Source organism: Schistocerca piceifrons, chromosome 6 (assembly GCF_021461385.2).
Source record: "Schistocerca piceifrons isolate TAMUIC-IGC-003096 chromosome 6, iqSchPice1.1, whole genome shotgun sequence".
NCBI classification, from domain to species: domain Eukaryota; kingdom Metazoa; phylum Arthropoda; class Insecta; order Orthoptera; family Acrididae; genus Schistocerca; species Schistocerca piceifrons.
The window spans coordinates 408210916-408238849 of NC_060143.1; the positions used below are offsets into that span (position 1 = coordinate 408210916).

At 41.3% G+C, this 27934-nt stretch overlaps 1 protein-coding gene across 2 annotated transcripts in view; it reads left to right on the forward strand.

Moving 5' to 3' along the window:
• The window catches only part of LOC124802769 (splicing factor U2af 38 kDa subunit), a 42117-nt gene extending 35750 nt beyond the window's left edge, over positions 1–6367 (forward strand). For both annotated transcript variants that reach the window (XM_047263762.1, XM_047263761.1), the window contains exon 8: positions 6073–6367. In XM_047263762.1, coding sequence (XP_047119718.1) covers positions 6073–6247 — 175 coding nt within the window. In that variant the 3' untranslated portion in view covers positions 6248–6367. The remainder of the gene's footprint in view (positions 1–6072) is intronic.
• The last annotated feature ends 21567 nt before the right edge of the window (positions 6368–27934 follow it).

The window sequence follows — 27934 nt, forward strand, 5'->3', positions numbered from 1 at the left end:
GTATATCTCCCTCCAGATGGTGCAGTACCCCTGAATGTATTAGGTGCACTTATTGGTCAACTCCCTAAACCTTTCCTACTTCTGGGAGATTTTAATGCCCATAACCCCTTGTGGGGTGGTACCATGCGTACTGACCGAGGCAGAGATGTCGAAATTTTACGTCTCAATTTGACATCTGCCTCTTAAATACTGGGGCCGCCACACATTCCAGTGTGGCTCGTGGTAGTTACTTGGCCATTGATTTATCATTTTACAGCCCAGGACTTCTCCCACCTATCCACTGGAGAGCACATGACAACCTGTGTTGTAGTGACCACTTCCCCTTCTTCCTGTCACTGCCCCAGCACCAAGCACACGGACACCTGCCCAGATGGGGTTTAAACAAGGCGGAATGGGGAACTTCCACCTCTGCTGTCACCGCTGAATCTCCCCCACATGGTAACATTGATGTGATGGTTGAACAGGTGACTAGCACAATTGTTTCTGCGGCAGGAAACGTGTTCTCTGCTCTTAGGGTGCACGAGGCATAAGCCAGTCCCTTGGTGGTTGCCGGAAGTCGCTGAAACAATTAAGGAGTGTCGACGAGCTCTACAGCGGCATAAGCAGCACCCTTCCCTGGAGCACCTCATAGCCTTTAAATGGCTCCGTGCCCGTGTTCGCTACCTTATCAAAAAATGGAAGGAGGAGTGTTGGGAGAGGTAAGTCTCCACCATTGGGTGCCATACGTCACATTCCCAAGTCTGGGCAAAGATCACACGTTTTTTTCGGTACCAGGCCCCAGCAGCTGTCCCCAGTGTTACCCTAAATAGCGAGTTATGTACCGACACAAACACAATTGACCAGTACTTTGCTCGAGCCACTGCGTCGTCGGAGAATTATTCCCCCCCCCCCCCCCCCCCCCCCCCCCCCCCCCCCCCGTCCCCTCCCCTTGCCTTTCACACCCTCAAACGGCAGCTGGAAGGGAACGTCCTTAGATCATTCACTACACGTTGCAGTGAATCCTATAACGCCCCATTTACAGAGTGGGAGCTCCTCAGTGCCCTTGCACATTGCCCCAACACAGCTCCTGGGCCTGATCGCCTCCACAGCCAGATGATTAAACAATTCTTCCAATCCATATGTGGCATACAGCAAACCAGTGCTTAACAGTATTAGTTAAAAACAGTCTTGGTTGCAATTTCAGTTTTATTTTTCAACTACGCGTTTCGCCATATTTATGCATCATCAGGTTGATCTTAATTTGGTATTTCTTATAACAATCCTTTTGACAGTGTAGCCAAAGGGCATCATCAAATACATCAGGCCAACATCACCTTCGTTAAACTTGGTAAAAACTTTTCTAGATGGACGCGAGTGACTCAAAGATCCGCATAACGTGTTCCCGTTCACAGGAACGAGTAACAGTATAAGATGGGCTCTAGCCCACAGCTTTCAGGTTTCAGCCGCAAACTCGTGTGTCATACATTTCTGGATCCACTCACTGTAGTGGAGACATATCAATTCCTAGGACTGGTTTTCGACACTCGATTGACTTGGCTCCCTCAGCTTTGTCAGCTGAAGCAGAAGTGCTGGCACCACCTCAATGCCCTCCATTGCCCGAGCAACACCCAGTTGGGGGTGTAGATTGCTGTACGCTGCTGCAGCTCTACAGAGCCCTTGTCCGATCCCGAATTGACTATGGGAGTGTGGTTTATGGTTCGACAGCGCCTTCAGCATTGCATTTACTCGACCCTGTGCACCACTGTGGGGTTCCGTTAGCGACAGGAGCTTTTAGGACAAGTGCGGTGACCAGCGTACTGGTGGAGGCTGGTGTCCCTCCACTGCAGATCAGATGAGCCCAACTGCTCGCCAGTTACGCAGCACACATTCATAGTTCCCCTGAGCATCCGAATTACCATCTCCTTTACTCACCTGCGGCAGTCCGTCTCCTGCATCGGTGGCCCAGATCAGGGCTAACGATTCCGGTTCGCATGCGGTCCCTTCTCTCCGAACTGGAGACCTTCCCTTTACCACCTCTACTTGCGGATCATTCACGTATGCCTCTATGGTGTATGCCTCGGCTGCAGCTTCGTCTGGACCTTTTGCATGACCCTAAGGACTCCGTTAACCCCACTGCTCTCCGCTGTCACTTCCTCTTGATCCTTGGTGTGTTCCGGGTCTCTGAAGAGGTTTACACCGACAGCTCAATTGCTGATGGTCACGAAGGCTTCGCATATGTTCATGGACGACATATTGAGCAGCACTCCTCGCCAGTTGGCCGCAGTGTTTTCACTGCAGAGCTGGCGGCCATATCTCGTGCTCTTGAGTACATCCGTTCATGCTCTGGCGAGTCATTTCTCCTGTGTGCTGACTCATTGAGCAGCCTACAAGCTATCGACCAGTGCTACCCTCGCCACCCCCTGGTATTGTCCATTCAGAAGTCCATCTATGCCCTGGAACATTCCCACCATTCTGTGGTGTTTGTGTGGACCCCAGGATACATTGGAATGCCCGGCAACGAATTTGCTGACAGGCTGGCCGGACAGGCAACGCAGAAACAGCTTCTGGAGATAGGCATCTCCGAAGCTGACCTGTGTTCTATCTTACACCGCAGGGTTTCCTGGCTTCGGGAGACGGAATGGCATAGCAGCATGTACAACAAACTGTGTGTCATTAAGGAGACTACGAATGTGTGGAAGTCTTCCATGCAGGTCTCTCGCAGGGAATCAGTTGTCCTCTGCCAGCTCTGCATTGGCCATACGTGGCTAACGCATCATTACCTACTCCGTCGCAGGACCCAACTCAGTGTCGCTGCGGCTTCCAAATGACAGTCGTCCACGTCTTGCTGGACTGCCCACTTTTAGCCACTCTGCGGCAGACTTTTAACTTTCCCAGCACCCTGCCTTTGGTGTTGGGCGACAGTGCCTCCACAGCAACTTTAGTTTTACATTTTATCCGTGAGAGTGTGGGTTTTATACTTCTATGTAGGTTTTAGCGCATGTCCTTTGCCCTCTGTGTCGTCCACCCTAGTGCCTTTAGAGTGGAGGTTTTAATGTGTTGCAGAGTGGCTGGCATTCCCTTTTTATTCTCGTGGTTGGTCAGCCACTGTAATGTGCTTTCATGTTTTACTCTTTGTTTCTAGTGTTTGTTGTTTCCTTGTCCTCGTTTGTTCCTTTTAGTGTTCATTGCCTTCCCATTGTTCTTGTGGCTTTTCCTTTCTTTCTGTTTTGTGTTATATGTTTCGTCCGTGTTATTCTCAAACTTGTGGCATTGTTTTATTAGGAACAAGGGACCGATGACCTCGTAGTTTGGTCCCTTCTCCCGCATTTAAACAAACCAACCAACCAGATTTTGTTTCAATAATTTCATAAAGCATGTGCTCCACTTACAGGTATAAGCTCTCTCCACCTTTTACATCAAAATGAAACATTTCAGTTCTGTGTGCCATGTGCCAATCCTCTACAGGCTATTAGTTGCGCTTCCCTTACTTTTCCATCCAGTAGTTTACATTATTGTTATACATATTGCATAAATCATAAATAATGCGTGAAACATACCCTAAGAGTATTAAAAGTGAAAGAAGTCATATGTCATCTTAAGTTGTTGCATGTTAGGATTGGACCTTTCACTGAAATTTTTTAGGTTTGGCTGTTTCTAAAAGCCGCCCTACTAATCTTGATACTGAATTATGTCTGTTTTTAATGTTATGCTTACGATACTTTGTTAGGCAGTATTATGTGCAATGTATGTAAGTGTAATGAAAGTGATCAGAGGTATTATGTATGTGTTGGTCTACTCGGATATAATCCAGAAGACCAGTCAGGGCGTGGCCTTTGTAATATCTACACATTGTAGTAAAATACTGATGACCAGAAGTGGATGATAGCGTTGGGAAAGGGAAATAGCTCCTTGAACATTGTGTTGAATGTAGTTTCATGACAAAATGGAGTTGCCATGAATGGAACCCTTATTATACCAGGGCAAAACTATCTTCACAAGATTCACAGTTTGCAGACTTGACATTTTCACTTAGGTTTGTGTCTGTAATAGTCTTTTGAAATAATGGAGGTACAATACTAAGAGGTAGGATGACAGCTTCTGTAGACCATTTGAAAGGATATTTAAATGATAGAATAGAAGCTTTTGAAATGTGATTCTACAGAAGAATGCTGAAGATTAGATGGGTAGATAACATAACTAATGAGGTGGTACTGCATAGAATTGAGCAGAGAACTTTGTGCTACAGCTTGACTAAAATAAGAGATTGTTTAGTAGGACACATTCTGAGGCATCGAGGGATCACCATTTTAGTACTGGAGGGAAGTGTCGGGTTTAAAAATCATAGAGGGAGATAGACATGAATACAGCCAGAGAGGTGTAGGTTGCAATAATTACTCGGAGATGATGCTTGCGCAGGCTAGAGTAGCATGAAGAACTGCGTCAAACCAGTCTTTGGACTGAAGACCACAACAGCAACTACTAGTATAGATGGGGAGAGGGGAAATTCTTATGAACTTTCTCTTAAATAACCAGACAGGATATTCAGTTAACATTGTCATCCACTGTGTTCCCTGTTTATGACTTCTTGCAATTTACTTATTATCTACAAAACAATTTGTTCCATATAATGTCAATTATTTTTTCAAAACAGGTGAAAAAAAATCCATAAAGTGTGTGCGCGCGCGCATGCGTGCGTGTCATGGCCTGCAGAAGTTGAAAACATACTGGGTTAGCCTTGTGATATTTCATGGTGCCATGTGAGAAACATTTTTCAGTGACTTAACGTACTTTCTAGTCAAACTTACAAAACTGATTTATGGTATTACCAATAGTGTAAACAAGGGGGTCCCTCTGTAGTAGCTCAGTTTTGGAAAATTTGGTAGGAATACACACATCAGGAGTGGCATTTTGTGTGAAATAAAGTTCGTAGATTCATGGACTAATTTCTTAAAGGATAGAACCAGTAGTCCTCTTCATGTCCATGCCGCCGTAATCATCTGGTAAGTGTGCACACAGTAAAAAAAATCAAGATTTCAAAAACTTGTGTATTACATTGGTTTATTTCTGTCAATTTATACCAAGCTGTGATAAAATTGCTGTGTATTACTGGAGGTGCACAGGTATTTTAATAGTATGTATGTGTACCAAGGGCATAGCTAGCTTCGTTGCATCACATTGAAGTTAATTGTTATTAACTGGATTTTTGAAATCTCAACTGATTTCTTAGTGAAGTGTGTTGCTGAGTTAAATATTTAGAATTTTGTTAGTCCGTCTTTGCTCTCAATACAATCTCTAAAAGGCAGTGTGTCGACTGACTGACTGACTGACTGACTGACTGACTCATCCACTCACTCGTCATCTCCCAGCCCAAATCAGTCAGAAATAAAAAACACGTTTCAGCCTTTTTAAAAAAAATACAACCAATAAGGGTTTAAAATAGTGGGTGAAATTAAAGAACTTGTAAAGTATTTTTAAAGCTACATCTATGAAAATTGGTATTTGACTTCTTGATCAGAAATTAAAAAAATAGGTCTTTTCTGTTTTTGGAAATTCAATCCCCAAAGGGGTGTGAAATATGGGATGAAAATTATTAAGAAAATATTTTGTTATATAAAAAAGCTAAATCCATGAAAATTGGTATTTCACTTCTCGAATTGATAAAAAGAAATGTGTGTGAGGAGAAGAAATATTCTGTGGAAATACCACCACAGGAACGCAAAAGGCATGATCAACAGAAACCTCAGACTCAAGCTGCCAGAATCGGTTTTTGTTCAGAAGTACGTACAGAAAAGACCATGTCTTAGAAGCAGTTGGCTTGAAAAGCTCAGAAGTTTTTACAATTTATGAACTAAATCAAAGAAAGCTATTAGTCGCCACAACAAATTGACTGTCAGAATTGCATAGAAAAAGAAATTGCACATTAATTTCATGATTTTTAGTAGGCCTAATATATGTTTATAAAATTATTTTTGATTTAATTATTACACAAACATGAGCAAAGCAGTGGGCATTGAGCTAGTTGATATACTTTTAGTTTACATTTTCAATGGACCTTTAGACTCTACTAAATTTAACTTTTCCCCCACTTTCCAGATCCCGTTCACACAGCCGAAGCCGTGACCGTGATGGAGAAAGGATTGCTGGATATAGACGTTCAAGGTCAAGATCACGAGGCCGTGATAGAGATCGTGACAGGGACCGCAGGAAGAAGGGAGGTGACCGCGGTCGGTCCGACAAGGATCGAGAGGGCCGTTCTGGTCGTTACTAAGTGTAGTCTTAAGTGTCGTGCATTTCCAATGTGAATATTAGGTTCATAAAGACTTTGTGTATGTTCGTCTAGTGCACTGAGTATGTTAAGTAAGTTTTAATAAAATAAGTGAGAACCTGATTCATCTGAGCTCCTGGCATGAACAATCATTTAGGTTACAATGTATAATTGTGTTATAAATGGATGACAGATCTTTAGGTAGTAAAGAGAGTTGATTTTGAAGCAAAATACACTAATGTAATTCTCATATGTTTAAAGCACAATCAGCTTTTAACTTCTAAAAATATTTTCCATTGTGGATTGTTAAACAGCCACAATAAATCACACGATGGTAATATTTTGTCACAAAAAGATTTTCTACCATGGCTTGGCACAAATTTAAGTTAGTAATTGTTGGATTTGGTGGACAAAAACGGTTGTGTGGAAAATCTGTATTAAGGCATCACATACTGTGACAATTACCTAAAATCTGCAAATGAACACCAACAAAAACAAAATTAGCGTGAAAACGCATTGAAAGTTTTACTTTGCCGCAGATTTTCCAAGTGAAAGATGACATTCTGTTTGTTTTGGGTATAGCTGTCTTCATTATTTTCAGGAATAACAATGATATTTTGTTAGCTGCTTCACTGGCTGCCGTCCCAATATTGTAGTTTCGTGTATAGATGGCACTGGACAGATGTTAGTGTAATTCAACCAGTTTTAGTATCTGCTTCCTGCATTCTGGTATACATATTTAACATCTCACCCATACAAAGCAGAAGCCCATATAAATTTTTGTTTGTTGGAAGAAAGTGGTAAATGCAGTGAAAGTGGTAAATGCAGTGAAAGTAGTGTACTCATAAGTATAAATGCAGAATAATTTATTATAAGAAAATAAATGTTACAAACATGGTAACTGCAACATAATGTGTTACTGTTGTGCAGATTAGTGACTGAAACTGAGACAGCTTAATATCCACATATGCAGCATGAAGGTTGAGCTTTAGTCACTTACCAGATGATCAGTATCAGCTTGTAATGACCATCATGTTCTGATCTTTAATCAGAAGACTGGTTTGATGAGAGTTAATCCTGTACTGTTACAACAACATACATAGTCCTGAAACTGGTTTTGGCATTGTCATCTTGGTCTCCTTTAACAAAAATTTTCCTGCACATTACCATTTATTACTAAATTTTAATTGCTCTTGATGCTTCATGATGTCCTGTCGGCTTACTTGTTCTTTTAGTTAAGTTAGTATCTCCTCCCGAGTTTCTCATTTAACTTCATATTTCTTTGATAGCAAAACAAAAACTATACTCGTTTTCTTTATACTGTCACATCTACGTTACATTTCTGTTGAGAACTACTCTACAGCTAGACATTCTAGTGTTTGACGTTTTTAAGTGACTGTTTTTTCTAGTATAGCAATGAAATGTCAGCTGTTTTTAAAGTAAAACAATCAAAAATGTCAGCATGTACTCTTTGCAAAAGTTTGAGATGTTGACAGATTTGTCTTCAGAAAAAGATTTCTTGGTATTGACAGTCAGCATTTTATACCCTCTTTACTTCAGGCATCAGCAGTTAGTTGCCTAAATAGAAAAACTGTACTACTTTTGCTGTCTCGCTTGACATTGTCTGGTGTAAGTCTACTACATTGTATTACCCTTATCTTACTTTAGTTTATTTTAATCTTATAACCTCTTATAGACACAATACAGTTCATTCAGCTGGTCCTCCTTGTCCTTGCAATCGCTAAAAGAATTAAAAAATTGTCAGAAAACTATAGTTTTTATTTCTCCACCCTGAATTTTAATTCATTTCCCAAACTTCCTTTGGATTTTCTTTGTGTCTTGTACAGATTGAATAACATGGGGATGAACTAAAACCTGTCCCATTCCATCTTGACTTCAGCCTGTCTTGCATGTGCTTAGACTCATTACAACGGCAGTACATTTCCTGGACATGTTGTAAATATGCCTCTGCTACCTATATTTTATTGCTGGTAAATTGAAAGTGTGCTTCAATCAATATTGTCAAGAGCTTTTCACCAGCTCTACAGACACACATGAGTCTGCATTGGCTCAGATGTTCCTAAAATTCTCTGGAAACCAAATCGATCATGGCTGAGGTCAGTTTCCACCAGTGTTTGTTCAGTAGATAACTCTTGTTAGTATGTTGCAACGTAGTGCACCTGTCTCATGTCCTGAATTCCAGATGGGAAAGTTTCGTTACGTTGGCTCCCCAATGATCTTAACAATTATGAGGGAATGTTGTCTGCTGCAGGCACTTTATGTAAACTGAAGTGCTACAGTTTTGCCTTACTATTTGCCTTACTGAGAGTACCTACTTCATGCAGAGATTTATCACCCTGATGCTGTTCATAATATTGTTTACCTGTAATATATTCTTAAGATCACTTTTCCACCGATTCTTGATGCATCGGTACTATATGCAGTACAACTAATTGTACTGTGGGACTTCATTTCCAACTGCAGCGGGAAGAGGGCTGTAACAGAGCTCTCTAGCAACTAGCTACGTAATCATATAGCCATTTCTTAAAGAACTCTTGTGTATTTGTTTTGTGGACTGGCAAGACAGCCAATCCACTAGGACGGGAGGCCGAAGGGCACACGTTTAACACGTTCGCTGCGGCTGACGCTTATAAGCGTTTCCGCGATCAACACGCCAGAGCGGCTGACGCTCATAAGCGTTGCCGCGATCAGCAAGCCAGTGCGGGTAACACTTATAAGCGGTGCGCTCGCTAGCTGAGTTCTCACTAGGGGAGGTCGCCAACTGGGACACGCCGATTTCGTCCGAATTGTTTCTAGAAAGAGGTGGGACTCCACATAACGTGCCCGAAATATTTCGCCTGAGTTGGCCATAGGAAAGGAGAACATGCTCTCGAAAGTTGTTCCGATAGCACTATAGGAGGCTATACCCTATTTAGCGCTCTGTTCGTCGTTATTGGCGTAGAGTAATGGTCAAGCGCATTGCTCACGAAACAGGCGACTTGGGATCAATCCCAGGTCCGTCCTGATTTTTTTTCTCATTTTTATTTTACTTCGTATCTTCAGAGTGTTCGGTTATTTACGGTAGATGTATATTTCTATCGTCAAGTCAAAAATCTAATTAAAAGATTACAAAGTGCCCCTGAATAACTCCAACAACAGCGAGAGGTATCATCAAGAGAAGATGTAATTAAAATACATTCGACCGTGCTGCATCAATTCAGTGCTCTTGTGGACACCCCTATGATCTAGTACGCTTGGTTTGCATCCAAACTATTAGAGGAAACACCTTAGTTTTAAAACTTGAATTAAGTGTGCTTTCCAATGAAGCATGTTGCAGAGAAATGTAACTGCTCAAACAATGCCTTCATAAAATGTGCCTAGAGTGAAACATATATGTTTCACATGTTTCTATGATATGTCACCATAAAAATGGCAAAACTTCTACTGTCGTAATGAATAAAAAGTAGCGCACGTAATCACAAGAATCTTTAAAATCTTTATTTTCATTAAAACTTTCGCCTAGTTATATAAATATACTACTTGAATGTATTTAAATTCTACGGTAAATAGTTGCAAAATCTGACGAAACCAAGGAAAATAAGAATGAAAACAATTGAAAAAAATTAGGAAGCACCTGGGATTGATTCCAGGTCGACTGTTTCGTGAGCAATGCGCTTGACCATTACGCTACGCCGTCAACATGTTCGCTGCGGCTGACGCATATAAGCGGCGCGTTCACTAGCAGAGTTCTCAGTTTAGTTTGTTCGGCTGTGCACTCGTGTTAGTTCAAGTAACCAACGACATATCACGTAACGTGTTCCTGTCTGCAGTTGTGTGTTTTCGTTTTTTGTCGTCTGTGTTGTGCATTGTTTGCAATGGCGGCGAATGAAGCGACACCGGGGCCTTCGAACGCGAAAAAGTGTAGGAAGAGTGACCAATATACTGACCATGAGTTACTACGTGTGTTAGAAGATAGTGATGTAGAGTTCAGAGAGGACGAACCAGATGAGGGTGACTGGCATTTGGAGACTGCAGAAACAGACCACAGTGATGACAGTGTGGAAGCAGAACTGTCCAGTATGTTTCGTGACAGTTCGGAATCGGACGATACGGGCGACGATGATGAGGAAATCGCCGACGATAAAGAACCAGCGCTCGCAGAGGTAAGCAAACCAGGTGTTACGTGGCATGAAGAACCACATGGGATGCAGTATCACCCGTTTACGAAAGCAGAATGTTTGCTGATGAAGCCTGCTGGCAATACGCCAATGGATTTCTTTAGGCTACTGGTTACAGATGACATACTGCAGCTCATAGTTGACGAAACAAATGATAACGCACGGAATATATTTGCGAGCGCAAATACACAAGAGGGCTCTAGAATTAGTAATTGGAAACCCGTAAGTATAGAAGAAATACTTGTCTTCCTGGGGATTTCATTACATATGGGTAATGTCAAATGTGCCCGACTACAAGACTACTGGAAGAGGGATCCGCTGTTCGAAAATAAAGGAATAACGATGAGTATGAGCAGAGACAGATATTTGCTTATCTTACGCGCATTGCATTTTGCAAAAAATCCAGAGTCAGGCGAACCGAAACCAAATGATCGACTGTATAAGATACGCCCTATATTGAATTATTTCAACAACAAAATGTGTAATGTGTATTATCCAGGTAGGGATCTCTCTTTAGATGAATCAATGATTCTTTGGAGGGGACGATTGTCATTTAGACAATACATAAAAAACAAAAGAAATAAGTATGGCATCAAATTGTACATGCTAAATAACCCAGACGGCTTCATCAATAAATGCGCTGTGTACACGGGGATGCGTGGTGATATGGGGGGAAAAGGGCATGCTGAAAAGATAGTATTGCATTTGTTAGAAGAGAAGGTGAATGTTGGCCATCACATTTACATGGACAATTTTTACAACAGCTTTGCCTTAGCTAAAACCCTGTTGAATGCAAAAACACATTGCACCGGGACACTAAGGGTAAATAGGAAAAATACCCCTAAAGACGTGGTATGCGCCAAGCTGGGGAAAGGGGACACCATAGCACGATATTCGGACGGGGTAATGATCGGCAAATGGAAGGATAGACGAGAGGTCTCCTATATTTCCACAGAATACCCCAATACAATGGAACGTGTGCAGAATGCACGCCAGCAAATAGTCGCGAAACCACTGCCAATTATCAGATATAATAGTTGTATGTCTGGGACCGATAGGCAGGACCAGATGTTGTCTTATTATTTATGTGAAAGAAAGACAATCCGCTGGCCAAAGAAACTATTCTTCCATGTAGTTGACATGCTAATGTTCAATGCACATTACCTATATAATAAATACTCAGGGCATAATATGACTTTGTATGATTATAGAATACAAATAATAAAGGGACTACTTCCACCAATGGACGTTACAAAATGTGTGCGTAACAAATGTAAAGACACACATGTTGTGCAAAAGCGGGACGCAACGGAAGGGACGAAGCAAGTTATGCGGAAGCGATGTAAAGCGTGCGCGGCACGGGGCAAGCGTACGGATACACCATACGTGTGTATAACGTGTCCAAACCAACCTGGATTCTGTTTGAACTGCTGCACAATTACACATCCATAATGTAATGGGACGTCGTATCTACAGAGGAAGATCTGTTTGTGTTTGATTTGTAAAGTGTTTGTTTTATTTGATAGCCATGTAAATATAGTTACATTGGTTGCTCAGAATATGATGTTTCTGTACAGTACCGTATGTGGACTTATTTGTGGTTTGCTATAAAAACATCACCTCTACACCTTGAAAACTTATTTGTTACTAGCTGCAGTGCCTGGCGTTCCCCGGGTGTGTATTCATTCCTGTCTTATTTTAGTCCATCTGCTTCTTCTCTCTCTGTCCATCGCCTCCTGTTCTATCGCTATCTATTTTCCATTCATCTCAGTTCCGTTTTCACACAGGTCAATCTTCATGACATAATATTTCCTGTACTATGTGTCCCACAAGAATATAATTTTCCATGTTCCCCGGGAAGAATATTAGGAAACTGCAAAATGAGGTGCGAATGGAGTTGGTATTACAGACGTAATACATTACAACCACATGCATAGTGGGACGGATTTTCGTGCGTTTCATAGTTTTGACGTCATATCTCCTGTACTACGTGTCATACTATGATATAATTTCAAAGCTACATTTAGTGGTATATATGCATATCCTCTGCAAAATTCTTCGCGAATAGCTTTAGTAGTAATGACATAATAAATAGAAAACACAAACCTGATGTTGCGGTTATTCAAGAACAGAATTGTTTATGACGTCATATCTCCTGAACTATATATCGTAAGTAGTTTTTGCTACCATAGCAAATGATTCATTACCTTAGAGAAGATTTGTACCAAATTTGATTGAAATCGGTGTACTAGTTTAGGAGCAGATGTGGAATATCGTCACATGATGCGGCCGTTTTTGACGAATTACATTGTTCATGACGTCATATCTCCTGACGTATGTGTCGTATGTGGTTCTTACCCCTACAGTGATAGTTTTCCGATAATAGGAATATGTGTACCACGTTTCGTTGAAATCGGTCCAGTAGGAGGAGATGTGGAACATACATACATACACATACAGTCATTTTTATAATATGTATATATTTGTGATTGGGTTTCCATAGCACCACATTGCAGACGAGTCCTGTTTCTTTTTCTTCGTTTTATAAATCTTTTGGTGTTTTCCGACTAATTCTTTTTCAATGGAGTGGATTTGTCACTTGTGTGAATTGCATTTTCTGTCCAGTTAGCAATACAATAAATAAATAAGGGGCTTTGTTAGAATTGTTTGCAATAAATGCATGTAACGCTTATAAGCGACAGACAGCAGGCAGCATTTATCACATGATCGGCATGCAGCTAAAGTGTACTTGTATTTCTATATCTAGCACCTCTTCCGCAGACGTTATATTCGTTGCCAATATTACGTTCGTGCACAACATGAATTTGTTGCAAAACTAGACATTAGTCTTGCGATCAAAATTTAGGCGTGTTCATAATTTGTATTCAGCCAGGTATGGATTACGAAATATAAATTCCAGCAGTATCTTATTATAACTTGAAACTGCTGACTTCCCTTGCAGAACAAAGTTTTATTCATCCATAAGAATTATGAAAAGATACAGTGGCGAGCTAAGTCGGTAACTATGTAAAGTTATTTCCTCGAAATAAAAATCATAGAAGGCCGTGCGGCTGCAAAGAGAAGTGATTGCAGCGCTCCTGGCAGCTAGCCCCGAACTGTTTTGACTGAGTGGAACGCTGCGCCTCTGGTAGCCAGCGTACGAACTCCAAACGAATCAGCTGGCGGCATCTAGTTTATTCGCCACAAACTTACAGGTTTCGCAGGGCTATGATTTCAGCTCTCAGCGCACGTGCGCTTACAAGCGTCCGCCTCGCGTGTTAGCGGCTCGCACGGGCGACCGCAGCGAACGTGTTAAGCTCACGCAGGATGGCGTGAGGTCTGGAACAGGACAAGGTCTTTATAGTAGCAAAAATAGTATGTAGCTTCTGGAATACTTCACTTTAATCCATAATTGGTGAACATCGATCTGACGGTACATGCATCACAAGATAAATAGCAATTGATAATGGCGCCTTGCTAGGTCGTAGCAAATGACGTAGCTGAAGGCTATGCCAACTATCGTCTCGGCAAATGAGAGCGTAATTTGTCAGTGAACCATCGCTAGCAAAGTCGGCTGTACAACTGGGGCAAGTGCTAGGACGTCTCTCTAGACCTGCTGTGTGGCGGCGCTCGGTCTGCAATCACTGACAGTGGCGACACGCGGGTCCGACGTATACTAACGGACTGCGTCCGATTTAAAGGCTACCACCTAGCAAGTGTGGTATCTGGTGGTGACACCACATTTGTTTCTCATAAACCATATCAACATTGTATGAACAGATCTCACATTTGCAATATACTTGTAGCCAGTGAAGACATAAGACACTGAATGACTGATAGTAAGTAAGAGATCACATAGTAGAGTTTCATATATTTGGAGGTTAGACCATTGTTATCAGGACCCTTCTTCTCTGGAGTTCACAGCATCCCCAAAGTGCAGCTGCAAAGTATAAACTACTTCTCCATTGCAAGTAGACAGTCACTCATCACAGCTGTGGATGCACTTTGCTCATATTTCGCCCTTCATATCTGCATATAAATTCAAAAAGCCACAGACAGTGGGGCATTCTTCTCTTTGGTATGGTAGAGAGGAGTGACGTCACAATATTAAATGCACCACCACTGCATTGTCCCCCCCCCCCCCCCCAAACTAAGATGAAATATGTCGTATAAAATAACTTGTGTAACTAACTACAGTATCTGATTGCTTTGACTGTGTAACAAATAATTAGTCTCGTGGGGCCAAAGCGTTTCATGCAAAATACATACGTTCAGGTGTTTTACATCAGTCATTCTGAATTAATGATTTGTCAAGGATGAGTTTTAATGTCTATATTTCCATTAAGGATGATTGTTATAAAATGTTTGTGGTTTAGAGCTGTTACCTCCTTTTCATATCTTTTTCTCTCGACAATGCACATATCACTGAATATTTATTTAAGCGTAGGGATAATTTCATGTGAAATCACCCAGTGGCTGTTGCCCTTATGTCACTGATTTTTATGAAAATTTGGTGTAAGAATGTATATAATGCATTACGGTATTTTCTGGAATTTTTTAACTAAAATTGTAACTAGGAGACCATTTTGAAATGTGGGCTCCTTCGACCAACCGGCATTGAGAAATGAAGTGCCTTGTAAGTTTGTTACCACTATAACTTTTTTATTTATGAATCATTTTTGTTCAATTTGGTGTCATTGGAAAGTAAAAGAATAGGGCTATAATATAATATATAATATAAAAATTATTAAAGTGCTGTGTTGAAGCAACAAATGTTTGAAAATTTGCAAATTCAGGATTTTTTCCAGCAGAATCACAAGTTTCACCATCTGTATTTTTGTTTAAAGTAATTCCTACTGCCAAACTTTTCAATATAAAAAAAATCTGAAGAGTGTTCACCCTCTATTGTTAGATCTTATACTTTTCAATAATGCTGTAATAATTAATTGCTTCAAATAGCTAATCAACAATACATGAAATGAACAATAAAAAATTCAGTCTAGCAGCAACACTCACATGCAACACAGGCTGTGTGTGTTAGGTTTAGTGTGTCTGTGCACTTTATATATCTGAAGGACTTTTTTGTTGTGCTTATTACATAAGCAGCCATTCTGTCTCTTTGCGTAATGAGAATATTAGGGATCACTTAATAAAGTGGTCATTAACTCTTTCTCATTTCCCCCTTACAGATTCTTCAGAGTACATTCTTGACTAATTAGAGAACAAGAAAAAGTTTCTAACCATCCAGTTCTTTTCTGGCAACATACACAGTTGATTAAAAATCACAATGGAAAACAAACGTTCTTTAGGTTTTGTGTCAGCAGTTGTGTGCCAGAAGAAAAGTAGTAGCAGTGAAGAGCTTGATTTAATATATATGTCAAGCCTGAATCAAGCTGGTATTGAATTATTGATTTATTGAAGCTAAGAAGCACCAGTGAAAATTTTGTGTGTGCTTGTTCTTCTCACAAAAGGCTCTATTTGGGAACATTTGAAGACAAAGAATTTGCTGTGACCCTTTCAAGAAGCCTCGTAAAAAGACTGCTAAGAAATCTTTGAAACCTATTTCTTTAACCATTGCAAGGAAATACAAAACCCTTTGACTTATCCCACATACCAAGCTGTGCATAACATGCCGTAAGGACATTTTATCTCCTATGGGGGATAATTCCAGGGATGGATTAATGTGAAGTTGAAGCTCAAGGATATACACCAGATCCATCTACAGCTCTTCAAAAACTTAATGAAAGTTGTGAATTACTTGAAATTTCACCATTTAAGGTTACAAAGAGAGCACAAAACAGGCGTACAGAATACATTCGATCCAAGTCTCGTTACTTAGCTTTAAAATTCCAGCAAAACAGAAGTGCTACATGTTCCAGTGAAAAATGTCTGAAGAAACTGGCAGTGCTGAATGTACAGACTAATATTTTAATGCAAAAACTTAGAGAAATTCAGCAAAAGTTTCGTTAAAGAAAAACTACAAATACTTACATTAGCACCGGCTTCATGGAGTAAAGAAAAAATCCGAATGTTTAACACTACCGAATACGTGGTAAAGAAATTGAGGGTATTGCTAAAAGATGATGGTATTTTGTCCAAAGGGAGTTATAAAGTGGGAAACAGAATAGGTAAGGATGTGGAAAAATGTCTAGAATTTTTACTGTGAAGATGATATAAGTCGCATTTCTGCTAAGAAAGACTGTCTGTCCCTTCAGAAAATGGCAAAAGAGTGTATAAGACAAAAAAACTATTTTTACATAATCTGAAAGATGTATACTTAGCTTTCAGATAAAAATACCCTGAAGATAAAATTGGTTTTACTAAATTTTGTGAACTTAGGCCAAAAGAATGTGTTACTGCAAACAGTCATGGAATGCACGATGTATGAGTATGCACGTATCACCAAAACGTAAAACCGTTAATCCATCCTGCACATGTGAAAGAACCATACACTGAACTTCTACACAAACTTGTGTGCAATGTGGAAAATGAGAAGTGCATGCTGCATCACTGTTCTCGGTGTCCTGACAAATATGAACTGAGCAATTTTTTAATGGAGCTGGAGTCCTTACAAGACTGTGAAAATGTTGTATTCAAACAATGGATCCAAACTGATCGACATACGCTGGAGACATTAATGAAGACAACCGATGAATTTGTTGAGTATCTCATGCAAAAACTTCAAAACTTAACACATCATCATTATGTATCAAAATCTCAAAGTTATTACTTCAAATCTGAGTCACTACCCTCCCCGATACTACACGCATCATCATAGTGGATTTTACAGAGAACTATACGTGTTTGCTTTAGGATGCTGCACAAGGTTTTCGCTGGCAGAACATTAAAGTCACCCTTCATCCAAACACATTCTATGTTTTCCAGAAAACTGCTGTCACTTATGTATTGGAATAATTACCACACATACAGCATGTTATGTACTTCAGTGATGGCATTTCTGCACAATATAAAAACTTTAAGATCTTTTTAAATTTGTGCCATCACAAGCAAGATCATGTAGTAACTGCAGAATGGATTTTTTTGCCACTAGCCATGGCAAAAATGCATGTGATGGAGTTGGTGGTACTATTTTAAGTCCAAAAGATCTGTTTACATTTGCCAAAAACTCATGTTCTAGTAATAGAAACCTTTTATGTTACAACAGAGGAGATAACAAAGTTCACAAAAATGTTACAAAAACGATGTTAGACTGGTTCTGCCTTTCCTGGGACAAGTGAATCATTTTTTCAAACCACTGAATGAAAACAAGTTACTGGTAGTGTGTTTCATCATCTACTAAATTCATTCCAGTTCCTCTTTGAATTCAAAACACTGCTGCTAACAAAATTGAAGAGGAAACATTTGTAGCAACTATCTACGATAACCAGTAGTGGCTTGGAAAAATTCTAGAGGTAAGTGAGGAACACAGAGATGTAAAAGTCAAGTTCATGAATCCAAGTGGCCCTTCCTTAAGCTATTCATGACCACTTCACACTGGTGTATGCTGGACACCTTAGGAAAACATTTTAATGACCTTGCTTGCTCCTAGTGCAAGCACACGTACTGGTCATTTATATACTTTTGAATCAGACAGAATATTGTCCATTGAAAACTTGTTTGAAAGAATGAATGCTATTTAGAATTTTATGAATGTTTTTTTTTATGAGAACTTATAATCATTTGTGACCACTAGGTAAGTCACAAAACGAAATGTATATTATTATTATTTATATTCTTTCTGTTTTAAATGATTAAACAGAGCAAACACCCTTCCGATTTTTTTGTATGCTGAAATGTATGACAAAAGGAATTGTTAGAGACAAAATTTAAAATGGTGAAACTTGTGATTTTGATGAAAAATCAATGAAGTTTGTATCAAAAATTTTTGAAAAATGACTAATTACAGATTGGCATATTTATGTGCCCAGTTGCAGCATTTTTATAGTTTAGTGGTGTAGTTGGTCCTTTTATCTTTCTAATGACATCAGATTGAATAAAAAACTTTCAACCTGCCTTTCGTACTGACAACAGATGGAGAAAATGCCAGACATTTCAAAATGGCCCCCTGACTACAGTTTTGATCTAAAAAATCTGAAAAAAATTATTTTATCACTTTTTATTTATGTACTTACTTACACCAAATTTTCACAAATATCTGTGACATGATGGCAGCAAGATTTCTTTATTTTGGGTGATTTGAAATGAAATGAGCCATAAGCCTGATATTCCAGTCTATCTTAATGTCCATGTTTTCAAGTCTTAGATATGTAATCATTCAACAGGTACAGGAAATGTCGTATTAAAAAAAATCAATAATGACCAGGTAAGTCTGTATGCTTTAGACAGAAATTAATTTAACTTAAATTCAATTCTGTTTCACATCCTCTGGATAGATACTGCGAATGTATTTGATTGCATTCGTGATCTAAGTGTTCATTTTTTTTTTTTTTTTCCCTACAAAATCAGTTCAGGTCATTCCTTGTCTGGATTCACATGACTAGACCGCTCCTTATATGGGTCTCCCTATCCTTTACCTCCTAAATCTACATAAAACTGGATACACTCCATCTTAAAACTTATCGTACGTCCAGTTTCTGACCTTTGGCCTTTACAACTACAAATGTTGAAATTCTCTGCATAGCGTAGTGACCTTACCAGGCTATATAAAACATGCTTCCTTCCGCTTCATTTTACATCATTCCCCTTATTTCAGTTCTGATCCTTCTCTCCTGTGTACTTAAGAACTGGTCATGAAGACTGTTTTACTGTTTTCTGTCACTAGATATAAGATTTCGACGTGTTCGTACTTCCACCATAATTATTTTCTTTTTGCATAGGCGTTACTATGCCATATCATGCTTTAGGGACAAGTACTACTTCCCTTTACTATTTCATCTCTGCTCCCTGTTCACATGACATCACTAACATGTGCATGTAGGAATGCTTACCTAACTTATAAGTCAATTACCAAATAGTAGAGCAAGACGTGGTAGTTGCCACACAAAAAACAATGTTCACACATTCACACACAAAACGATGTTCACACATACTCAAGGAATGCATCTAAATACCATCTATGCAACTGCAAACACTTGACGTGGTCTCAGAATTCATAAGTTCTGAAGAGTCATTTGCCGTGCATGGTTGGCGCTGGAAAACGGCGTAGTGCAATAGAAAAAACGGACACTGAGCAAGGTGGCAGTTTTGTTACAGAATTTCACCAAGATGACAATATTCTCAGATAACAAAGGGAGAAACTCACTGCCTTAGCAGACGGCCATTGCAAGCAAGCGATGTGTAGAACTGCTAAGACAGTTGTGCAGCAAGAGGCCGCCATGTCTCAGTCTAATACTGAATACATCTTTTGTGTTGCACCCTATATCATATCTTGGCCTGTGAAAAAGACTCTTAATTACCTCATTGTGCAAGGATAAAAAATGGTTTCAGCAATAGGAACATGGTTTAGGCCATGGGGCTCGTGGTTTAGGCCATGGGGACGTGGTTTAGGCCATGGGGACGTGGTTTAGGCCATGGGGACGTGGTTCTGGAAAGAGGGAAGGTAGACTTGGTATCCCTATTGCACAAGGATGGAAGGAAAGAAAAGTATAAGTATATTAAGAGTGAAGAAATGAAGATGACAGACCCCAAAGATAGATTCCCCATCCCACCTCTCTCACCAAGGTATCCTTCCTGATGAGTACCTTGCTCTGATGGCAGTGGTTGAAGTGTGTTAACATAACCTACAGAACAGACTCGCAATGACTTCACTCGTACGGGCCCCAAGAATTGATCTTAACACACCCCGGTTGATACCCAATAAGAAATTTAGCAACCACATATTTTACGTCATTCAGCTTTAGTCGTAATTCTAAATGTCAGTCAAGTCAACATCATGTTGGAAATGTCTGTGGTACATGATTACGCAATTTATTGCGTATGTCATAAATATTTTTGTTCTTAACGATACGAAGTACTCACTTTAGTACCTAATCTCCCATCTAAAAATATATGAAACCCAACCTTTACGTACTTGAGGGGAATAGAAAATCCCATGTACAGAATCACTTACTTATATATGTAAATGAAAGTTTTGGAAATACAAGTCTGTTTCATGTTTTTGCATCCTTGAGTACCTCACTTTGATCCATATCAGAAGTTTTTACTCTTCTGGACAGACGTATGTTGTACTACACTATCACACAATATTTCTTAGTTTCCCAGCAGGTCATAAATTTTACGCTGTTATTCTTGCAAGAGAACAATTGAAATCCCTCTGAGAAAATGTAACTTAAAACTGTCTTTAACTCAATCTGATACAGTAGTGAGATATGTTTGTGGCTGAAAGATAACAGAATAATTGAAGAGGAAGACACTGCACCATGGAAAACAAGGGGAATTAATGAAGCAATTAACTCAGAACCTGGTGGGCGTCAGCAAAGAGGACATGTTCTCCTGAGGTCCTAAATTTCTTAATTGTGTCAATGTTAAGTGTGTCTTTCTTGCCCCATTTTGTGGTTCCTCAAAAACACTGCTTTGACATATGGTATACCCATTACTTTAAAAGGTCACAGTATCTTGGAAAAAACTTAATCATCTTTTTATTTATGTAGAGTGTCTGATAAGATACTTTCATTAGTTTACAAAGGTACAAAGTAGGTATCTCATCTCTCACAACAAACTTCCAGTATGTACACAGCACCCCATGAACAGAATTAAAACATACAAGTAGTGGCTAAAGATGTAACACTCTCTAATAAGTGAAACACTGTCTCCAGTCATGATGAAATTATCTATAGCCACCTTGAGGAATGTCCAGTTGCCTACTGCCACCGCATACTATCAAAGAGCTTATCAAGAAATTCTTGCAGAGTGAGAAGCCATGATGGCACTTGAAAAAGGTGACAATTATTTCAAGAAACATGTGGCCCTTATTGAATTGCCCTCATTTTTTTATAATCTGCAGCAAAGATTTTAATAAATTTATCTATTATAATCCTGGTTCCTTCATACAAATTTATCAGCGAATGTAAGTATATTGGTAATTTGGTTTTGATAATTGTAATTCACAAACAAAATTTGCATTACATATTTCACATTTAATTACATGCCACACTTCAGTACTGAAAAAAGTAGATATTTTTTGATTACTTTTCCTTCAGAATCACAACAAAAAAAGTAAATTGAGTTCCACCTCCTTTCTTTTTCACTCTTCTACTTTCATAACTTGCACACCCTCTAGCGGGCTAATTTTGCTGACTCCCTCCAGAGTGCTTTTTTCAGTTTAGCTGAAGAGATTCTTCTCGCACCCCCGTAAATAGATGTTTTTGTTTTCTTTCTGGTCTATAGTCAATTGATTTTGTATGTTCACTTTAATCACTTCAAGATATCTGGTTTTGTTCCTCTTTCTTGCAGCTGATCCTAGTTTCCTTTTCCTCTCACCTTCTTCCTCAGAAACAGTACAATTTGCATGTGCTTACTGTGCAAACTGAGCAGTGTCAATTGGAACAGAAAGTAAATGGCATTATTGTCCCAGAGTCATTCTTATGTGTGTCTCGAAATGCAATACCTTCTCTCTCTGAATGAAGAGTTTCTTCTGAGATGTGCTGCTGCAAGTAATTGTGAATACTTGTATCCATAGCTGGGTGATCTTTTTCAAACCGTAGCTTCCACTCATCTAGGTGAACAGCAACATTTTTGCGATAATAGCTATAACTCTTCGATGAAAATCCCTAATTCTGGGAGATCTCTCAAGTCACCGAGGAGAAAGTAAGAATCTAGGGCACTAAAAGATATGGTTGGACACATCAAACATTATCCAGAGAAACTGGTATATTTTGAATGCCTAATAAGCAGAAAAAAAACAAGAAAACCCACGCGGCATGAGGTGCCACGTCCCCATGTGCCCGAGCAAATGCCAGCAGACTATACCTACAGCGTTTCTGCATTAATGAGATTTGCGGACAGAAGTTTGCACTTCTGATGGCCTTATCACAGACACTGCCATCCTGAACTGAGAAACAGAGTGCAAACTAAGATGATGGCTACTACACTTGTTAGTTAGAAAAGGGACTAAATGTAGCATGGAAGTTCCTTGGGAAATAGCTAAACTAGAAGTGGAGTTCCAGGGCAACTACCAGAATTGACAAAGCTGTCATCAAGCGCGTAGGCATTGTCTTCACCTGCAAACAAATAAGTGATAAATGCAGGGAACCAATGTGTGCCAAACTGCTGAAAGAAGGGAGAACCCAGAGAAATGGAGAAGGAGCAGAACAGATGAGTGGAGCAGGGGCCACCCCTGGGAGGTAAACAGCTGCCTGTACTAAGAGATGCACAAAGGTCAAGCAACCAGGAGTGCAGACAAAACCTAATGACAAGAGTTCGAGAGCACCTCAATAGAGGAGCCTGAACCACAGGTGGCAGAGTTCATCAGGACTATTATAACTGGGACCGCACTTATAGCCGAAGACTCGAACTTGATGTTCGCAAGGTACAAGTTGGTCTCTACAAGAAGATATTGGAGTTCTTACAGCTTGCAACAGGTACTGATCAACCCAACATAGAGAGAAAGGGTAGGGGAAGAAATGGACAAGGAAGGAAATCCCACAAGCATTTCCGCTATGCATGGACACCTAACCCACAAATGAAAACCAAACATGTTGGTGGCTCACATGCTTGGAGGTCTGGATTGGATCCAATAAAGCCTCAGGAAGAAGCGATGGTGGATGCAGGAGCCATCTGTGAGGAGCTTCCAGCCACCCACTCAAGTTGGATATCCCAGGAAGTGATGGGGGAGGGGGGTAATGAACCATAATTCTCTTTTGAATCCATGTTCCACTTCCAAGAAGTGTTCCAACAAGTCCAGAGGCCCTGATGGCACCAAACTGTGTCTGAAACAAAATAGGGCTAAATGCAGTGTGTTGAGTGCTGTAATAATGGTGGGCAGAACCCCAAACATCTGGAATACCAACATTGTTGCTGAATCCCAATGTACGTAAAGATCTGAACAATGCCGCCAACTAGAGGCACCTCACGATTAGCAGTATAGTCAGCCGACTGTTCTGGGGACTAACGGACGAGAGGGTCAAAATGACAAAAGATAAACAATAGGCAGAAAGGCTTTGTGGCAGAATCCCACTGCCGTAGCACATGAAAAGGAGCAAGGCATCGGGCAGTCATGTGGCGGTTCGGCTGGACATCTCTAACGCCATCAATACCGTACTGCATGGTGCTACAGAACATGTGCTCTGCCTCGAGGCTTTACGACCAGCCTTTGTGGAAATGGTGGGGAGTGCCTAGGCTGAGACTCAAGACAGAGCTCAGCTGCTGGAGAGTGGAGCTTAAGATTCAGCTCTCCTATTTGTTTACCGTGGTGATGAAGCCTTTGCTCTCAACTAAATAATGTACCGGAACTGAAAATGAGAAGAGAGAACTGTGCAGTTTGGCCTTTGCAGACAATACTTTCTTACTGGAGGAATATGTAGAGCATGCTAGTGGTCTATACATCACAGTCCAGTATTAAAGGAATATTGGACTGGTGATATCTACACCAAAAAGTTGTGCATGTCAGATAGAGGCAAACAGGGACATGCTGTGTAAAGGATCCATAACTGCAACTGGCTAGAGGGCTAAAAGTCCCATATGCTGGATCTGACTTTTAAAATTTGACATGACTAGGGTTTTAAACATCCCTGTGGTTTGGCAAAGACCAGAAAGAGTCTCTTGAATGGTTAAAAAGATTGGCCTTGGAAATCTAAAAGATCTACCTGAACCCACACTTTAAATATGCCTTCGTAATGGTGGCGCCAGGCATAATGTACCTCCGGGGTCTCTATCAGGAATTTGGTGAACGACATCCTAAATCTCAGTCCTTTCACAATGTAGGAGCCTGCACAATATATTGCAAAGCCAGAGGAAGTGGTCTAGGTGTCCCATGGCACGAGATGCAGGTGACTTAAGAGTTTAAGGGCAGAACTGCAGCATAGTCAAATGACACAGCTGCTGCAGCCCTGAAACCTGTCATCCTTAGCCACCTTGTTGAAAAAACAGGGAAGGCAGCTCGCCTTAACACACCTTTAGATGTGAAAATGTCCTTACATATAAAAGGGGGCTGCCAGAGAGCAGCTCCAGCATTGGGTGAGTCTCCCCTCACAAGGGAAAGTGGTAAAGTTCCTGACCGCCAGCCATGCGAGCAGCTTTGTGTTAAAATTCCTGAAACCTCAAGCCTTCAACACAGCCAGGAATAGAGGACGAGCAGCTGATGTGACCAACAGGAGATGGAGGCAAGGCACAGGGCTTCCACATCCATTTGCCATGACAAGCTCCACAACCTGCTAACAAATGATGTAGCAGATACATCCATTGAGCCGAGACTTCTAGGCTCTAATGGAGGACTCTTCAATACAGTCTGATAACATGCAAGGGGAGGATCCACGTGATTGACATCAGCATCCGCCATGAGGATAGGGACTGCACCAAGATGCAGAAAGAGTAGTAGTATTCCAGTTCGGTGCCACTGCTCTGTCAGGCCAAAGGGCAGCTCGATGCAAATGTCCTTGCCATTGTGGTGGGAACCAGAAGTGCGATTCCAAGTGACACCATCTGAATAGTGGGCACACTAGGCATACATAATCAGTGTATCTTTAAACACTGTCACAGCCCTTACATCATTTTATAATGGCTCCTGGACTAAGATGAAGCTCTGCAACTCCCTGACGCCAGTCAACCACACCAGATAGCACAAAACATGATCTAACTCCAACATGGTGAAGCAATACACATAGTCAAATATCTAAATCATTTCTGGCAAAAGTAACTATAACTTAACATAGCCAAGTACCATTGATTCTTGTTGCAGGTCTCGCACCTCACAGCTGAACACTGTCATGTCTGGCTGGGTGCCCCAGTGGATACGCAGTAAATGTGTGTGCAACAAAGGCAAATGAAGGGCCTTGTATACTCCTCCAGTGTCGTCCTTCTGCAGCCTGGCTGCTGCACTGGTGTGTGAGTAGAACCCTGGTCCACCAGTCTGTTCTTCTCCACGTGTTCTTTGGTTCCCTGTGTTTATCTTGTATTTGTATGTCGGTGAATTCTGTGCCTGCCCGCTTTATGATTGTTTCATTGATTCTGTAGTTGCTGTGGAACTTCACCTCTAGTTTAGCTACTTCTTAGAGAACTTCTGTAGTAAATTTAGCCCCTTTTCTAATAGTAATAAGTGGAGTAGTCATCACCGTAGTTCGCACTCTGTTTTTCAGTTCAGGATGGCAGTGCCTGTGATATTATAAGGTCTTTGTAACTTCTGCCTGCATATCTCGCATTCATACAGCAACACTGCAGGGATAGCCTTCTGGCATTTCCCTGGGCACATGGGAACGTGAAACCTCATGGGATGTAGGTTTTCATTTTGTTTGCCGCATATTGGCATTCAAAATGTACCCATTTCTCTAGTTGTTGTTCGACAGTGTGTCCGGCTATTTTTTCATCACCCTAAATTCTCACCTTCTCCTCTGATAGCCGAGATGGATCTCACAGAGAGAAGGATTTTCAGTGAAGAGTGATAGTCACATGTAGTTCCAAGTGTGTTGGTATGTCAGTTCTAGCTTCAGTGAGGTTCCCCCTGTAAGGAGATGGAAACATCCTCTGCAAACACCTATCCCCCCCCCCCCCCCCCCCCCCCGTGGGATCTCACTTTTAGCTAAATTTTTCTGAGGTCATTGCACAATCTCCCTGGCTGCTGGTGGACACATTGGCTAGCCACTGGGGTCTCTCTCTGCCTGTAGGGCAATCATGCGCTCCCATGTGTGCACTACCCAGCCTGCCCCAAATAGTAGATAACCACTTCTTATCACAGAGTTACTCTCACGCATCAGGGAATAGCTGAACAGATGCATCTTGGTATTGGCTAGACTTTGACTTTTTCAAGCTAACTTCTCGCCAGTATTGCTGCACTATCTGTGAGGAACCATCTTTGCATTATAGTTACTGGGAGAGTGATGCATGTTACACAGGCCTAGCCCACTTATTCCTTCCTCTCCTGCAGTCTTCCCCACATGGGTCCACTGATTGTGCTAAGTGGGAGACGTGGAAACTGCACTGGAAGGTTTCCTGCATTCCCTCACATTACCATATTTAGATGGGGGCACCAATTTAGATAACATGGGCTGTGGTCTTTTTACATAAGGTGCCACCTCAGCTGCACTGGAAGGTTTCCTGGCCTTCCCTCACATTACCATATTTAGATGGGGGCACCAATTTAGATAACATGGGCTGTGGTCTTTTTACATAAGGTGCCACCTCAGCTACTCCAACACCTGCCTGGTCAATTGGCCCTTTTGGGGGGTTGTGTGAGAGATGCAGCATTCCACTGCAGTGAATGTGATCACATATTTACATCCAGACTGGCCTTAGAGTTCACCCCCACTGACAACACCAGGCAGTAATGAATGCAAAGACTTACACTGAATGATAAAATGAGGGGTGGATAGAGGAGGAAGAGGCCATCACTCACCCAGGTGGAGACTGAATTGTTTTTCGTAAACTGGGGCTTGTTCCAACTTTTTTCGTGACAGGCCACGAGAAGCCATTAAGGGCCAAAGTGTAAACCTGTGCACAGACAGAGGGTGCAAGACTTTATGACCCTTCTGCAGAAGAATAACAAAGAGAGACCTTAGCTGAGCCCAGAGGTGAGGAGGCTGCCACCAGACGCACAAGAAAATGAAGACGCACCAGTGACACCAATGCCGCCATCTCAGAGCATTCCGTGGGGCTACATCTCCATGCTGCAATTTCTCGGTCTTGGACCGTATCATCTGTATGGTATCAGGGTTACAGCCCTCTGGCATCTTGGGCATGCTCCTGTTTGGCTGAGTCACCATCAGCTCAAAGGGGGAGAGGACACAGCAGGTGATGACGACCCACCTGCCATCAAAGCAGCAGAAGACAAAATTACCCCAGCAGTGGTGATGGGGTTTGCCCACATGCAGGAGGCCTTCTGGAGGTATTACGCACGCTGTTTGCAGGGTCTCTTGGACAGCACCCTCTTGGAACTGCCACCCAGCATCCCTGTCCTGCTGGGCTGACCATTTCAAGCAGAAGCTATATGCACCATAAGTGGCCATCTCCTGCTGTGCTCACAGCCTGGTCACTGCTGGAGAGGTGGTGACTTCCTTGCTGCCCAGGGGTTTGGTGCCAGGGTCTGATGGCCTAACTCCCATCAAACTGCATTTTGTACTCTAGTTGCGGAATCTCTCTCCCCTTGCATGGTCACTATCAAAGTGCCTCCTTCGCACACCCACACCAGTACCCTACAGACATTGTGGTCCACCCAGCCATCAGCAAGTCGTTCTGTCTCCCAGTGGACTTACCCCAGAGCTACTTCCACAACTTTGTGGCCCAGGGAGGACTCAGCATACCACCAGCCTGCAGGATGGGCCCAACCCTCTGGCACTGCATAAAATGGAGACAGCCATGAACGACGCGGCTGTGGCAAGATGCAACCCTAGGTTGCAGTGCTGGG